The following is a 17,413-nucleotide window of genomic DNA, read 5'->3' on the forward strand; positions in this document are numbered from 1 at the left end:
TTGCAAAAACCTATTACGGCTCAGTCTCAAGCCGAATATGATATTTCCTTTTCTTCTGGATCAATCATTTCATCGATGTTTTGTTATGACGTTGTCACGTTAAACTATCGTCCGTAAACCGACTTTACAGACAACCAATTTTTTTTATATTTACATTCCATGCGGTTAAACTTGCTAATTTTGAGTGGTTGAACTTTCAAAAAATTAAATGTATGTATCTATTTCATAATTTTTGCATAAAAGGCTGGCAAAGTTGCATTTTTAAATGTTTTTGTGCAGAGTGGATAAGGAAAATGAGGTGGAATTTAAAAATAGAACTTTTTAGGTTTAAAGACAATTTTACTGGCTGCAATGTGACATGGTGTAATTTCTTTCAGAAAAAAGTTATTTAATATTACCTTGCCTTTTTTTTATCATCTGAAGTTGTATTATTTTAAAAAGTAAAAAAAAAAATTAAGTAAAATTTTTTTAAAGAATTTTGAACCATACCACAGAGTAACCAAAGCATTGCCTTTAAACTCTAAAAACAAAAAATGTTCAGTAATTTATTTTATTTGGTTCTCCTTATCCATACTGCACATAAATGTTAAAAATTCAACTTTGCCAGCTAATTTGCCAAATGCTCACTTGGACATACACGACCGGGTTGCGACTGACCTGGAGCTGAGCGGAGCGGAGCGGAGGATGACGGACGTGGTGCGAGGTCCTGTTCGAAGACTGCGGTGACTGCGGACAGGAAAGATAAGCTCAAGGTGTTAGAGTGTGAGGAGGCTTCCAACGATGAGACCTCTTCTCGTACAGCTAAAGAAGAATATATATATATATATATATATATATATATATATATATATTGCATATATATTGCATATATATTGCTTTTGCACTGGGCTTGGAAATAGCTATGCGTTGTGAGTATCTACCGGATATAGATGCCACCACATGGTTTAAGGGCACGTGGACCCGGCTATCCCCTCTCAGGGCCGTGACGTAGCCCAAGTGTGACGAGGCTCGAACCCCCCTATACAACAAAATCTAACCTGTCAGCCTGCTCTAAGCATCGGGCACGCTGTAATCTTATCGAAGGATGGTTGTCTGGGCTCTCCAGGTGGCTCACGTGCTGTAGAAAAGAACACGTGTCACAGTTGTTTGAACAGGTTTTATTGACTCCCCATTCTACACCTGATCATCCTCTCATCTCGCAATATTACAGTCACAAAGTGCCAACGGCAAAGAAATCAGCTTACTGCTGGCCAGGACACCCCAATCCTGGCCTAGTAGTTATAATCGTCGTGTGGTTCGAAATGTCCGCCTAGGGACTTAAATGATTATTAAAACAGTCTACCTCCCGGAGTAGGCCCCGAAGCAAAATAAAATGTTCAAGAATTAATTAATGCCAGACGGATGTTAACGGATCAGAGGTGCAACAACAGTTAAATTCCACAAGGTATAACGGCTACGTTCTACTCCAGGTGGCGATCGAGACAGACTGGGGTTTTGCCAGGGTGTCATGGCGGCAGGAAGCTTCCTCTTTACCGTTAGTTGCGGAATACTGTGTAAGAGAACACATAAAAGAACAAACCCTTTCGAACTAGTTACAAACAATTATACATGTTACCCTGATAAAAAATTAATTAAAAAGCTGTTTGTTATATGTTTAAATTTAAATGAGAGAGACCCGCACCGGGGCTAGTTTTGGCAACGGCCACATAGGGCGCTACTCCGTCCTTACTTACGCTGAAAGAAAACAAAACACTAGGGGTTATTATTACATAAGTAAAATTACAAATTATATTAATTAAAATATTGTTTTAGGGGTGCGTGGCACAGACTCTAGTCACCTCTTGCAGGGCGGGCAAAACACGCGCACTACGCCCTCTCTAGGCCCAAAGTGCCTCACGTCTCGCCCGGCCCCTCCTCTCCCATCTCCTCCCGGTTTGAAACCTCCCGCCATCAGGAACCAGTGTGTGCGCGTGTGTTTGCCCGCCCTGCAAGAGGCGAGTAGAGTCTGTGCCACGCACCCCTTAAATAATATTTTAATTAATATAATATATTTTATTTTTTAATATATTAATATATATAATTATATTGAAGTTCTATCACCCAAAAAGTACAAGTTAACAGTGTTAAACATAAAAATATAGTCATTCCCATATAAAATCAACCAATGAAAAATTAATTTAGAAACTTCATGTTTCAGATTTATATGATTTTTTGTATTTTGATAATAAGAACTTAATACATTATAAATCAATTTTTTTTAAATTTATATCTTGAGTAGTTTTTTGGTATTAAATTTTTGAAAAATGCCAAACTAGCCAATTTTAGCAATGTTTTGGATCACTCAAATACTTGTAGGTTTCCAACCAATGGTACTAGAAGGCTGTTAGACAGCTCATTTTAAATGTCATTGAATGGGCTTCAATTTGATATGTAACTTTACCAACTTCAGAAATAAATATATTTTTTATTTTCAAAATTTTTAATATTGAATTTCTAAAAAAACACCATTTTCAATTTTTTTTTTTAAAAAAATATGTTATTCCTACATATATTGGTTAGATTTGTGCCAAATTTCAAGGTGGAAAATCGATGGAATCATGAGTAAATAATAATGAGAAGTTTAGTAGATGCTTAAGGGGGCATGTTAGATAAATAAATGCTTTAAGCGTCAGTTGGACGTTATAACTTTTTGGAAGACAACATTGAAAAACTGCAAAACTTCAATCCTACATAATGTTATTTGCCAACTTTATTAGCAGACGTCCCAAAATGACAATTCTCGAGCGTTGTTCCTTCCGCAGCAATTAAATGTTTGAAATTACTGAGGCAGAAGTTTTGGCTTCAAGTAACCTTCAGTTTTTAATAAATGCATTTAGCTCTGGTTTAGATACCATGCCCCCTTAAGAAATAGTTGCAGCAAGGAAGAGTAGCATAATTTTACATCAAATTTGACTTAGTAATGTATTCAAATTTTATTGTTATAGACTAAAAAATTTCTACAAATTATAAAACACAGATAACAAATCTTACCTTACATTCATCCAGTGTTCCTTGATTAAACATTTGATCAATATGATAATACAAAGCATGTGATCTTGCTGAACAGATGTAGCCTAAGTTCAAAGCACATGATCTTGCTGAAAGGATGTAGCCTAAGTTATAACTGACAAAACATATAATTGCTCATGAAAAAAATGTTTAGTATATATTTAATTATTTACAGTTTTCACTTACGTTGTGGTATACTTTGTTCAAGCAGGCGTTACAATCTCTTCTTTAGTGAGTGTATAAGTTCTCCCAGTTGCTGTACAAGGTTCAACCTTTTTAAGAAGATCTTCAGTTTTAATGTTTAGTATATCGGCTCTTGGTGTTGGATTAAAAAAAGGAAGCAGCAGGTCCTTTGGGATGTAAAAAACTGACTTTAACTTCATTATTCTCATTATTTTTTGCCAATATACATGCAAGCCACCAAAAGTTATATTTCACAGTAACATGTTTTGTCAGTTATAACTTAGGCTACATCCTTTCAGCAAGATCATGTGCTTTGAACTTTGGCTACATCTGTTTAGCAAGATCACGTGCTTTGTATTATCATATTGATCAAATGTTTAATCAAAGAACACTGGATGAATGTTAGGTAAGATTTTTTATCCGTGTTTTATAATTTGTAAAAAAATTTTAGTCTATAACAATAAAATTTGAATACTTTACTAAGTCAAAATTTGATGTAAAATTATGCTACTCTTCCTTGCTGCAACTATTTCTTAAGGCGGCATGGTATCTAAACCAGAGCTAAATGCATTAATTAAAAACTGAAGGTTACTTGAAGCCAAAACTTCTGCCTCAGTAATTTCGAACATTTAATTGCTGCGGAAGAAACAACGCTCGAGAATTGTCATTTTGGGACGTCTGCTAATAAAGTTGGCAAATAACATTATGTAGGATTGCTGTTTTGCAGTTTTTCAATGTTGTCATCCAAAAAGCTATAACGTCCAACTGACGCTTAAAGCATTTATTTATCTACCATTAAGCATCTACTAAACTTCTCATTTTTATTTACTCATGATCCCATTGATTCTCCACCTTGAAATTTGGCACAAATCTAACCAATATATGAAGGAATAACATACTTTTTTTAAAAAAAATCGAAAATGGTTTTTTTTTAGAAATTCAATATTAAAAATTTTGAAAACAATTAAAAAAAAATATATTTTCTGTAGTTGATCATGTTACATATCAAATTGAAGCCCATTCAATGACCTTTAAAATTAGCTGCCAAACAGCCTTCTAGCACCATTGGTTGGAAACCTACAAGTATTTGAGTGATCCAAAACATTGCTAAAATTGGCAATTTTTGCAATTTTCAAAAATTTATACAAAAAAACTGCTCGAAAAATAATTTAGAAACAATAGATTTATATGTATTTAGTTGATATTACCAATATACAAAAAAAAACATGAAAATCTAAGGTGTAGAGGTTAAGGCCTCTGGTTGATTTCTTTATGGAATGACCCTATAGTAATGACCTGGAACGAGACATACACCTTTAACATAGGCCATGACTAATTTTTATACAGTTTTGTTGAGCGGTGATGTTACTGTGTACACGATATTAACACTAAATAAAATTTATGAAAAAATTTGTTGGGGAAGATGTACTGCATTTTGATTTTGTAATAAATTGTTTAAAGAAATGTGATGTTGCTATTTTTCCAGGTTTTGACATTGAAAGCTCGAAGCTAAAGGAATGGCGAGCGAGGCGTTCAACGTCCTGTGGAAGAACCACACGACCAGCCTCCACGATCAGCTCTACCTCCGCTACCTCTACCAGGAGCTGGTGGACGTGACGATCGCGTGCGCGGACGGCAGGATCCGGGCCCACCGCCTGGTCCTCTCGTCCTGCAGCAAGTACTTCAGGACCGTCTTCGACGACAACCCGTGCAAGCACCCGGTGGTGATCGTGAAGGGCGCCTCCTGCCGCGCCATGCAGAGCCTGGTGCTCTTCATGTACACCGGTTCCGTCAAAGTCCTCCGGGAGGACTTCGAGGAGTTCATGAGCCTGGCGGACGAGCTGAAAATACGAGGTCTCTGCAACGACCTTCCCGCTGACGAGGCTGCTCCCTTGGACATACACAACCGGGTCGCGACCGACCTGGAGCTGAGCGGGGCGGAGGACGACGGGCGTGGTGCGATTACCTGTTCGAAGAAGACCGCGGCGACGGCGGACAGGAGAGATGAGCTCAAGGTGTTGGAGTGTGAGGAGGCTTCCAACGATGAGACCTCTTCTCGCACAGCTAAAGAAGAAGTGGAGCACAAGAACGAGGATGCGGATGCGAAAGAATGCAAGACAGCTAAGGGAGGAATCGAAAAATCTCCCACGGACACGCAGGCATATTTTGCCGATGCTGGTGAACCAAATATCAAACAAGAGAGAGATGACGAGACATCACTAGCAGATGAGAAAGAGTTGGTGAGTCTATTATTTAGTTTAAGTACCTAGAAATTGTTATAATATGTGTTCTAAAAGATGCATCAATTCTTAATTTAAAACAGTAATTAAAACACATTGTTACAACACGTAACTTGAATTTAACATGTTATATTATTTTAAGAAATACCGGTACTTAATTAATATAAATGTATGATATGCTAAAAATTTAAAAATTCATAGCTAGGCTGAAAGATAAAAAAAAAAGGGTGGCTGTGGACTTAACCATTATGCAAGATAAACTTGACTGCTTAGATTTCTTATAAACCTTTTATTCACATCTCTATTATGTGTTGTACAATAGCCTAAGCACACTTTTGATTCGCGTACAGTTGTGTATGATTATTACTATGATTTTTTTTAAATCTCCAAAATAAAAACTTTATACATGAATAAAAGATTGAGAATAGTCAAACTGAAATTCAACCTTATATAGATGAGATATAGTTTTAAAAGTAGACAATATTAGAGTATAGGCTACTTAGAAATATTAAGTAATTAGAAAGTGTAGTTTAAATAGATGCAGTAGTTTAAAGTTATTACCTAATTAATTCACATTGTTAGCAGACAGACCATTTTTTAAACATAATTTATTTGGTTTTGTTTATATAAGTTCTATGTAAATATTACATATATGTTTAAATTATGTGATTAGGAATATAACATTTCAATATCTTTCTTAAATTTACTTGTAATTTTTTTTAGTAAAAACATGCAAATATTTATTGTGTTTGACCCTACAAAAGTGTTTAAAAGTTCTGAAGTTCTGTAATCGTGGTGGTGTGCTCAGGATAAAACCATAATTATTAATAATAAATGTCCGGTGGAAGCGTCAGGCTAATTATCTAAAAGGACTTGCCAGAGGGGCACAGCCCACTTACAAACACAATTTAAAATTAACCTCCCTGACAGTAGGAAAGGTTACGTGGATTGTGGTTTCAAGTAGCAGCAAATGAAAACAATCATTTGGTTTGGTTTCATTAGAGGCTTTTACTGTTGATTAGTAGTTTAGTATCTTTTCATTGCCGGTTTCTTACATTTGAAAATATCTTACGGCATTACAGCCATTACAAACACAACTGGTAACAATGTCAGATTCTTATTTTTGATACATTAGATTGAGTACACTAACGAATAAAATAAAAAAAGGGGGGGGGGAGCGGGGGAACACCATTTCATGCTATACTCAGTTCAACTGTTTAGGAACATTGAGCTCGCAGGCTCAAAAAAACAAATATATGTGTTTAAAATACAATGTTTTATAATAATAAGGAAAACGTCTTAAAACTGGCGGAGTTATAAAGCTGTTCTTCACTTCTTTTTGAGGGGTGCCGAAAGATGGAGGGAGACTCCGTTATAGAGGCTCACGAGTTACATTTTGAGGTGCAAAATGTGGCGCCGGAACTGGGCCGCCATCTTGAACTGGTCTGAGGTCCTTGAAGCACTCTGGAATACTTGAGTACTCTGGGATTCTGGAACCCGCTGGGATTCTGGAACCCTCTGGGATTCTGGAACCCTGCCTATAACCAATAATCCACCTGGATTAGCTTGGTTAGCAGGCAGTTTATGACGGGCGAAGTTAAGCCCCAAAAAAGGCAACCTAACAGGTTTGTGTGGGACGAAGTGCAGCTTACCTTAGCTGGCAGGGTGAAGTAGATAGTGGCTGTCCCTGGAGGAGGGGATCGGGAAACCCGAAGTGCTCCGAAGGGCTCCGAAAGGAAAAAAAAAAAGGCTCCGGCGACCTATCGACTGAGTGTGAGGTCAACTGTTTCTCCTGGTGGGGATAGGGTGGTCAGTAGTGCGCTCTCGCTCTCAGCTGGTTCGTCCTTTCGCCGATAGATGGTGTGGGCATGCAGATCGGAGTCTCGCAGAGACCATCGCGGCACTTGGTGGCCGCCATTTTGCAAGGGGGGGGGGGGATTTTGGCCTTGAGGTTGGTCATTGCCGCGGCTGGCCGATGACTGCTGTGGACCAGGACGGGGTGGGGGGTATGTCCGGTGAATGACCTGCCCTGGAAGAGTTCGCCGGCCAGACGTCGGGACGTGCGGCGGAGCTTGAAAAAAGGACACCAAAACGTTTTAGAGACCGCAAACTTCAGCACACCTCCGAAAAGGGGTGGAGGTGACCATGGGAAGCTTAGGGCGGCTACTTTCGTCACGCGTAGCGCTAAACTCGTGACGAAACGCGACGGCCAGTGGATACCGTTGCTGATGATAGCCCTGTAGTCGGCTATACCCAGCAAATTTGGTGGGAAATGGCGGTGAGAGCACTATACTGCTCAACAAGCTAACCTGCTGGTACACTCGACCGAACAAGTTTGGATGGGGCGAAAGCAGCGGGCGAAGGAGGAAAATTGAAGTTATAAAAAAAATTTAAAATTTTGTAAAACTAAGAAAATAAAAAAAATTGTGCCTAAAGTAGCACTGATTCGGCACATACTTCCCCCCTGAAAGACTGAGTCAGGGTGGCCAACTTGAGCAACCACAAACCTAAGTGACTTACCCTGTACGAGGATCTTCTGTAGTAAACTACTTACAACCGATAAGAATTCTTACACGTTTAAATAAGAGCTAAAACTTACAGCTAACTTATTGAATAAGTGGCGCCACTTAAAACTAGACATCTTAATTGAATACTCCTTAAGTTAAACATCTTATAAACTAGTACCATGGTTTTTTATATTACTTATAATTATGACCTAGGTTTTTTGATAACAACACCGTGTGTTGAGTTTGGCATGCCGAAGAATTGGCGCTGTTCCTTGCAGAAGGAAAACAGTGAAGAGGGCCCTTACTTTAGGTTCGGGTGCACTTTCTTCAGCTGAGATATGTGCGCGCGCGCGCGCGATATTCGCCGGAGGTGGGGTCGGCTAAAGCGACCGTGACTGGCGTGAGGTATCGTTGTATCTGCCAAGGGCCATTCCAACGATACGAAAGCTTGGCTGATCTCTTGTCGATCGCCTTGCTGAGTGTGTGTGCTCTGCACAACACTAAATCGCCTACTCTGTAGGGATTGGGATAACGTCTTTTGTTATATTGTTGCTTGCTTGCCTCGTGGGCCAAGTTCAGGTTTTTACGAGCTCTACTCCAGACTTCCTTAATGTTCCTGGGGTCGTCTGGTAGTAACTCTTTTAACGTCTATTGATTAGAGAGTGGGGTGTTGGGCTGGTATGTAAACATGAGTTCAAACGGTGTTGTTTTGTGACTTTCATGTCTTGCGGAATTGAAAGCCATTTGCAACCACACGAGATTGGAATCCCACCTATCCTGCGAGTTCGCATGGAATGCTATTAAGGCAGACCGGAGGTTTCGGTTGAAACGCTCCACATGTGAAGGCTGGGGGTAGTAGGGGGTCGTGGTCACATGCTGAATCCCGTGTGAAAAGCACATGTTTTTGAAAATTGTCGATTTGAAGTTTGTGACGTTATCGGAAACAATGATGGAAGGTACCCCGGAAATTTTGAAAATATAATTTTGAAGGGCTCGAATGGTGATTTCGGCCGTGGCTCTTCTAACAGGGATTAGCCACACAAATTTTGAAAATGCATCTACGCATACTAGAAGCATCGAATTTCCGTCTTTTGACCTTGGGAAGGGTCCCACAAAATCAATGAAAAGTTTTTGCATGGGCCTTTTGGCCACATCGGAACTCAAAAATCCGAATTGTGTTTTCTGGGCAGGTTTGCTCAAATTGCACAACTTGCATAATTTGACCCTCTGGGTTATGTCTTTATGCATTCCATCCCAGATGAAATTCTTGCGGATGTTTTCAATCGTTTTGAAAATGCCTAAATGTGCGCCTAAAGGTGATGAGTGATAATATTGAAAAATCATGTCCCTGAGATTTTGAGGTAAGGCTATTTTAAAATTCTTACATTGCTGAGTTCTTCGATAAAGAATTCCCTTAGATAGTTTGTGGTATTTTGGGGGTGAACCTGAGTTTATTTGCGCAATTATGTCAGACAGTTGCGGGTCCGAATTTTGGTGGGATCGTAAATCCGAAAAGGCTAGCGGAAAATCTGTGAGCAATGCGTGGCAGGCAATGGGAATTTCTTCCTGAATATAGGAATTGGAAGGTGACTCGAACATTCGAGAAAGGGTGTCTGCCACGATGTTTTGTGAACCTTTAATATGTTGAATTTTAAATTTGAGAGAAGCAATCTTGACAATCCAGCGTCCTAATTTACCTAATTCCTTGGGGTGAGCCAAAAGCCAAGCAAGGGCCTGATTATCGGTTTCCAGCAGAAATTCTTTATGTTCCAAATAGGGCCGGAACTTGTCTATGCCAAAAACTACAGCAAGGCACTCGAGTTCATACACCGAAGAGGCTTTTCTCTCTTGTTGCGTTAAGGTGCGGGAGGCGAAAGCTATAGGCTGCCTACAACCATCAAACTCTTGTGAGAGAACTGCGCCTATGGCTACGCTGGAGGCGTCGGTCTGAAGAATGAACGGCTTACTGAAATCTGCCATTCGGAGCACTGGAGGGCTAATTATGGCGTGTTTGAGGAAAGAAAATGCTTTGTCTTGTTCTGGACCCCAATTGAAGACTGAATTTTTCTTACGTAGAGCATTCAATGGTGCTGCATGCTCAGCAAAATTAGGTATAAATTTAGAATAAAAATTTGTCATGCCGATAAATCTGGCGATGCATTTAGCATCTTTAGGGGGCTGAAAATCCTTGATCGCCTGTGTTCGGCTTGGGTCTATGGTTACTCCCCTATTAGATATTAGATGTCCTAAGAAAGAAATTTCTTGTACCGCAAATTTTACCTTTTTGGTATTGACCGTTAGGCCGGCATGGCGTAGTCGTTTAAGGACTTCATGCAAATGAGCGAGGTGTTCTTCAAAAGTTCCTGAATAAACGACATCATCGTCCAAATAATTGAAAACGGACTTGAATTTTAGATCGCCGAAAATCTGATCTAGAAGCCGTGTTAACACTTGTGCGCCAGTGGCTAGACCAAAGAGTACTACTTTGTATTGGTAGAGATTCCACGGCACGCAGAATCCGGTGACGTGTTTTCACTCTGGGGTTAGTGGTATTTGGTGGTAAGCCGAATTAAGGTCAAACACACTGAAAAATTTGGTTTTACTGAACCAGTGACATGCTGAATTTAGATCTGGTAATGGCGTCATTTCTACTTCAATTTGTTGGTTCACCTTACGAAAGTCAACAACGACGCGGTGACCTTGACCTTGATCCTTAGGTACCAAGAAGGCTGGGGAAGCGAAATTTGAGGCTGAAGGCTCAATGACGTCTTTTTCTAAGAGTTTTTGTATGTGTTCACGCATTACCTGCATTTTTGGTCCTAACAGAGGGTACGGATGACACCGAACTGGGGTTTTGTCCAAAAGTTTTATTTCATATTGAGTTAAGTGAGTGCGTCCTAATTTCTCACTTAAAATGTCTGGAAAACTGTGACACAAATTTTCTATTTCTTTTCTTTGTCCGTGACTGAGATGGGCAAGTGAAACGTTGTTTTCCCCGTTCGAAACTAACTGGATGGTGTTGACATGAGTCTGACTCTGCATGTCGGGGGATACAACGGAAATTAAAATTTGCTTATTAAATTGGAAATGAAATTTACGTGCTTGTAAATCAATTATCATGCCAGTTTTTGCAATAAAATCAGAACCAAATATTAAATCAGTGGCCAAATCATCAGCTACCAAAAATGGAAAAGTCCACGAAAACAAATCAATTTTAATTTTAACAATAACTGCAAACTTTACTTTCAAAGGCTTTTCAGCCGCTGTGAAACACTGTATATCTATGGGCTGTGTTTTGTGAATGATATTATCTTGTTGTAATTTTCTGAAGAACTTGCCCGACACGAACGAGCGCACTGATCCCGTGTCAATTAGTCCTGGGATTTCTTGTTTTCCTACGGTTGTGTTGGCATAGGGTAGAACTGTCGGTAGATTAGCTAAAATATTATGACACGTTCTTTTGTCCGTGGTTCGCGGACAATTACATCTTTTGCACATAGGCCTAACAGTGTTGCAATGTTCCATTTGATTGACTTGACGAGCTTTGTTTTTCTTAGCTCGCCTTTGTTTTTGTTTTCTTAGTTTATTTTTTTCTCTGTGTGGGGAAGCTGTGTTTTGTTGAAGTTTTTGGTCGAATTTTGCATTAGGGCCGGTGTGAAGGGAAAAATTTCTAACTGTTGTTTGGGCGGCTGGCTCAGAAAGAATTTTTTCTGGCCAGCGATTTACACGTTTTTTGAGTATCGCGAATTTTGATAGTTTGGGCGATAGTTTTTTGCACGACACTGTTCAATGTAGTGCCCGGGTTTTTTGCAGTACCTGCAGACAGGTATCCGTTCATCTTTATTTTGAGGCTTAGCGACTTGTTCATTGCTGTTTTTTTGTTGCGAATTTTTGTTATAATACTGCTGTTTATTTTCTGTTATTCTGGTATTGTTGTGGGCGTAGACATTAGCTTCTCGATTTCGCTGGTGGTCTGCGTATTCTACATTTGTGTTGGAGATGCACAAGCGATCAAGCTCGGCAAAATTTTGTGGTCGGGCCTGAAAAACTGCCCGCGATCTTTCTTGAGGGTTAATTCCATCAAGTATGTTAGAAACTATCTCACTCTCAGACACTCGCAACCGAAGAATTTGAGCGGCTAGTTTGATGTCTGCTATGTAATTAGGTAAGGCTTCATTTCTTTGTTGTAGCCTGTTGTACCATTCCAACCTGATGTTGGTCATCAAACGGGCTGGAATAAAATAATTTAGTATATCTTCGTGAAATTGATCAAATGAATAATTTTGTTCAATCGCGAGCGTAACTCGCTCGCTCAAGGGTGGTTGTGTGAAGGGAAAAATGATTTCCAGCAGTTCCCTGTCCGGAAGATTAGCCTTTTGTTTGACCCTAAATAAATGTTTAAGAAACTCGATTAGATTTCTGGGTTCCAATCCTGTGGTTTCCTTAAAATTAGCTAAGAGCCTTTCCACGGGATGTGGAATCTTAGCATACAAATTACCTCCAACTGCTTGATTTGAGTTAGAGAATACAGGTACCGGGTTCGGTGCTGGATTAGGGGGTGGAGATGGAGCTGGTTGAGGTTGTGGATGATTTTGAGTCTGATATACCTGCGGGGCCAATGGCAGGTATGAGGTGGGGGGGCTGATGTATGGCAGTTGTGACTCTACTCGGTCACCGGGTGGCACGGATAAGTTATGTGGCAAAGTTACTGCCAGGTCGGAAGTAAAATTTAGCAGCGGCGAAGCTGACCTTCCAATGGCCGAGGAGATGGGGTGGGTTTCCCGGGGAGGTTTGAAGGGATGAAAAGGTGGACCTGAATTGCCAATAGGGGTTGAAAATGGCGGGTGAGGTGGAGGGGAGGTATATGGGTTTGGGGCGATGGAAAGGGTGAGCTGCGAACGATTGGCTGGGATGGGTGTAGGTGACCTTGGTGCTCTGGTGATCACCAGTCGCCATGACACTCGCGGAGGAAAACTGCTCGTTAATGGCTGTTGCGGTGATGACAGGAAATGTCTCACGGCGTGGTGTTACTGGTGGAGATGGAGGGGAGGAGGGTAAAGGAGGAGGTGTAGGGACTGGGCTACCTCCGGTTTCCATTTGTTTTGGAGGTTGCGGTACTTGAGTGTGAAACTCTGCTCCTGCAGCTGCAGTTACAGGTTCTAGGGATGTTTGATCAAGTGTGTCCAACTTACTCCGCAGTTTGAAACATAGGGCAGGGATCTGCTGCCTACATTTGTCAATCTCGGTTTGGTAGATTCCATTTAATTTATTTGCGGCTACTATCTTGAGGTTAGTAAACCTCGTGCCGATATGTGTCAAGCGAGTTAACGCACGGAGAATGTTGTTTCTGTTTGTTTCCTCTCCGACATAATTGATGTAGCTGTGTATGTCATAGAACTTGCTACAAACACAATTGAACTCACTCAACGGGTCTAGGTTTGTGAGGTGCGTAATGTGTGGTTGTATTTCCTCGGCGCAAGCAGCTCGGAGTCTTTTTCGGAGCGTGGCCACGTCGCCGAGGTCTGATAAGCCTCGAAACTTGAGTTCGTATGTTAGCTCGTCACGGAGGAGGTACTCCGGGGTGGGCATGATTGCAATTACTTTTCTTTGAAGTTGGTACAATTTTACAAATACAAACAAATAAACTAAATTTTTGGTGTGGATTGTTCAAAACTAACCCACGTAGAACTTAAACTTATTGTTTAGAATTACCTTAAACTCTATACATAAGACACTCTTAAATTAGCTTAGTTTAATAATATCATCAGTACCACAGCAGGTCGGGAAGTATGTGCCCAAAATAATGAAAAATATATTAGTTTAGTCAACATTAATTTGGTACTTCTGCTGCTCGAGAAAAGAAAGGAACAAGGCCACGGCGGGCGGACAGTGGTCTGCGAAGGTCGTGCAGGACGCACAGGGCGGTGAACTGAAGACGAAACCACGAACGTGCGCCGTGAGAGATAAGCGGCGCGCAGGGACGGGGGAGGGGTGGCTGGGACACGTCCTCAAGAATAGCTCACAGCTGGGGGTCCGACGCTCGCGGGCGACCTCGGGCCGCGTAAGAAAGACGTCGCTGGAAGTTAACTGAAATTTTAACTTACAAACTTACTAGTAAAAAGTTAAGCCAGTTTTAGGACTTACAATAATACTATATAACGAAAATCTTAGTGACAAACAAAAAAAATATTTATACCAAATAAATTTAAAGCATTCTCATAAATCAAACCAAAATACAGTTAACAATTTAAGAGTAACCATAACCACACAAACTGCTACCACATTGTAACCGTAACCATGCTAACTGCTACCAATTGTAATCGTGGTGCTGTGCTCAGAATAAAACCATAATTATTAATAATAAATGTCCAGTGGAAGCGTCAGGCTAATTATCTAAAAGGACTTGCCAGAGGGGCACAGCCCACTTACAAACACAATTTAAAATTAACCTCCCTGACAGTAGGAAAGGTTACGTGGATTGTGGTTTCAAGTAGCAGCAAATGAAAACAATCGTATGGTTTGGTTTCATTAGAGGCTTTTACTGTTGATTAGTAGTTTAGTATCTTTTCATTGCCTGTTTCTTACATTTGAAAATATCTTACGGCATTACAGCCATTACAAACAAAACTGGTAACAATGTCAGATTCTTATTTTTGATACATTACATTGAGTACACTAACGAATAAAATAAAAAAAAAAGGGGGGGGGCGGGGGAAAACCATTTCATGCTATACTAAGTTCAACTGTTTAGGAACATTGAGCTCGCAGGCTCAAAAAAACAAATATATGTGTTTAAAATACAATGTTTTATAATAATAAGGAAAACGTCCTAAAACTGGCGGAGTTATAAAGCTGTTCTTCACTTCTTTTTGAGGGGTGCCGAAAGATGGAGGGAGACTCCGTTATAGAGGCTCACGAGTTACATTTTGAGGTGCAAAATGTGGCGCCGGAACTGGGCCGCCATCTTGAACTGGTCTGGGGTCCTTGAAGCACTCTGGAATTCTTGAGTACTCTGGGATTCTGGAACCCTCTGGGATTCTGGAACCCTCTGGGATTCTGGAACTCTGCCTATAACCAATAATCCACCTGGATTAGCTTGGTTAGCAGGCAGTTTATGACGGGCGAAGTTAAGCCCCAAAAAAGGCAACCTAACAGGTTTGTGTGGGACGAAGTGCAGCTTACCTTAGCTGGCAGGGTGAAGTAGATAGTGGCTGTCCCTGGAGGAGGGGATCCGGAAACCCGAAGTGCTCCGAAGGGCTCCGAAAGGAAAAAAAAAAAAGGCTCCGGCGACCTATCGACTGAGTGTGAGGTCGACTGTTTCTCCTGGTGGGGATAGGGTGGTCAGTAGTGCGCTCTCGCTCTCAGCTGGTTCGTCCTTTCGCCGATAGATGGTGTGGGCATGCAGATCGGAGTCTCGCAGAGACCATCGCGGCACTTTTTGCCCGCCATTTTGCAAGGGGGGGGGGGGGATTTTGGCCTTGAGGTTGGTCATTGCCGCGGCTGGCCGATGACTGCTGTGGACCAGGACGGGGTGGGGGGTATGTCCGATGAATGACCTGCCCTGGAAGAGTTCGCCGGCCAGACGTCGGGACGTGCGGCGGAGCTTGATAAAAGGACACCAAAACGTGTTAGAGACCGCAAACTTCAGCACACCTCCGAGAAGGGGTGGAGGTGACCATGGGAAGCTTAGGGCGGCTACTTTCGTCACGCGTAGCGCTAAACTCGTGACGAAACGCGACGGCCAGTGGATACCGTTGCTGATGATAGCCATGTAGTCGGCTATACCCAGCAAATTTGGTGGGAAACGGCGGTGAGAGCACTATACTGCTCAACAAGCTAACCTGCCGGTACACTCGACCGAACAAGTTTGGATGGGGCGAAAGCAGCGGGCGAAGGAGGAAAATTGAAGTTATAAAAAAAATTTAAAATTTTGTAAAACTAAGAAAATAAAAAAAATCGTGCCTAAAGTAGCACTGATTCGGCACAGTTCAATTAGGATACTTGATAAAAATAAACTTTTTTACACATTCATTAAAATAGTAAGGAACTAAATATAATCAATGCTTTAATACGAATAAGTCCTTTTTAAACTTTGGTAGTAGATCCTAGTTAAATAGCAATGTTGACTTAATTAAGCCTAGTCCACATACTTCGTCCTCGGACCGTAGTCCGCGGACAGCTAACTGCTGATTGGTGCACGTGACCCTCTGACATCACGTCCCCGTGTACCAATGTCCCAATGTCCCATGTCCCAAGATCATTCGCAAACTTTAACTTTTAGTCCGCGGACGAGTCAGAGATTTGTTTGACTCGCGGGAGTTGAAAGAGTTGGGAGCAATTTGACCTCAAATAAAAAAAAGAGTTGGTCGCGAAGAGAACGACTTGAGGTTTATGTTTGTTAACATTTCTTTGTTTTACACTGTGGTTTTACATGGTGCGAACGCAGACGTCTTGAAAACTATATGGATTTGTCTGAAGTTAAAACTGCTTAGGCAATAATTCACCTAATATTGTGCCACGTAGGATAAAAGCTCAATTATATTATGTTGTAATATTTATTTATTTAACATATTGTCAAATGCCTCGCACATTTACTGCACTCTGGTGTTACGACTGCTAAGCTTTACTTCGGACCAGCAGCATGTAGACACGCACAAATGTGTGCATTTGTCAGCGGACGTTGGGCGTCCGCTTACCACTATCCGAGGACGAAGTATGTGGACTAGCCATAACAGATATTGCACTTTTAGAGCCTATAATTAAAACAATTAGTATTTTATTAATACTTACAATATAAATAAGCACATAATACTTTATAATTGTTTTTCATGTGTTTATTTTGGTTGGTTGGTACTAAGTACTGCTCTTTGCATGACAATTCCTTTCTATGGTTCATTCCTTGCATAATGAGAAGTACCTAATACTAACATAGAATATTCTTCTTTAGCCAGTTGTCCTATGAAAAGGCCCTCTTTTTCACATTAACCATCATGAAATAATTATGTTATTTTGTGTGTCCATAATATTGAGTTTATTAAGGTGTGAATAATTGCCACATAATTTGAAACAACCATTTTTATGAATAGTTTAAAAAAATATTCTTTCTAAGTGCCCAAATCATAGAGCATGTATTGTATCGTAAAATATGTTTTGGATAATTTTTGTCACAAGTTTTCCCAATTATGTCTTTGTTTTATGGTTTTACAAAATATCAGTATGTCACCTTTCCAAAGTGATTTGATCTTAACTTATTTAGAAACAGCCATTCTCTTTAATTGGGCATGTTTTTACATAAGAACACTGCAGGAAGGATGTCATATTTCTGAGCATGATATCCGAGTTCATTAAAAACACATACACAAAAAAAAATACCCTACCTTGCTGAAACTGTTGGTTTTTCTGCTGGATCACTGAAACATTAAATATATATATTTT

The 17,413-nt window shown here is 40.5% G+C and overlaps 1 protein-coding gene across 3 annotated transcripts in view; it reads left to right on the forward strand.

The window, feature by feature from the left end:
* Window positions 1-17,413, forward strand: part of LOC134543327 (zinc finger protein 583-like) — a 34,626-nt gene that overhangs the window by 3,013 nt on the left and 14,200 nt on the right. For all 3 annotated transcript variants that reach the window (XM_063388278.1, XM_063388275.1, XM_063388276.1), the window contains exon 2: window positions 4,718-5,471. In XM_063388278.1, coding sequence (XP_063244348.1) covers window positions 4,749-5,471 — 723 coding nt within the window. In that variant the 5' untranslated portion in view covers window positions 4,718-4,748. The remainder of the gene's footprint in view (window positions 1-4,717; window positions 5,472-17,413) is intronic.

Source organism: Bacillus rossius, assembly GCF_032445375.1.
Source record: "Bacillus rossius redtenbacheri isolate Brsri chromosome 9 unlocalized genomic scaffold, Brsri_v3 Brsri_v3_scf9_2, whole genome shotgun sequence".
NCBI classification, from domain to species: domain Eukaryota; kingdom Metazoa; phylum Arthropoda; class Insecta; order Phasmatodea; family Bacillidae; genus Bacillus; species Bacillus rossius.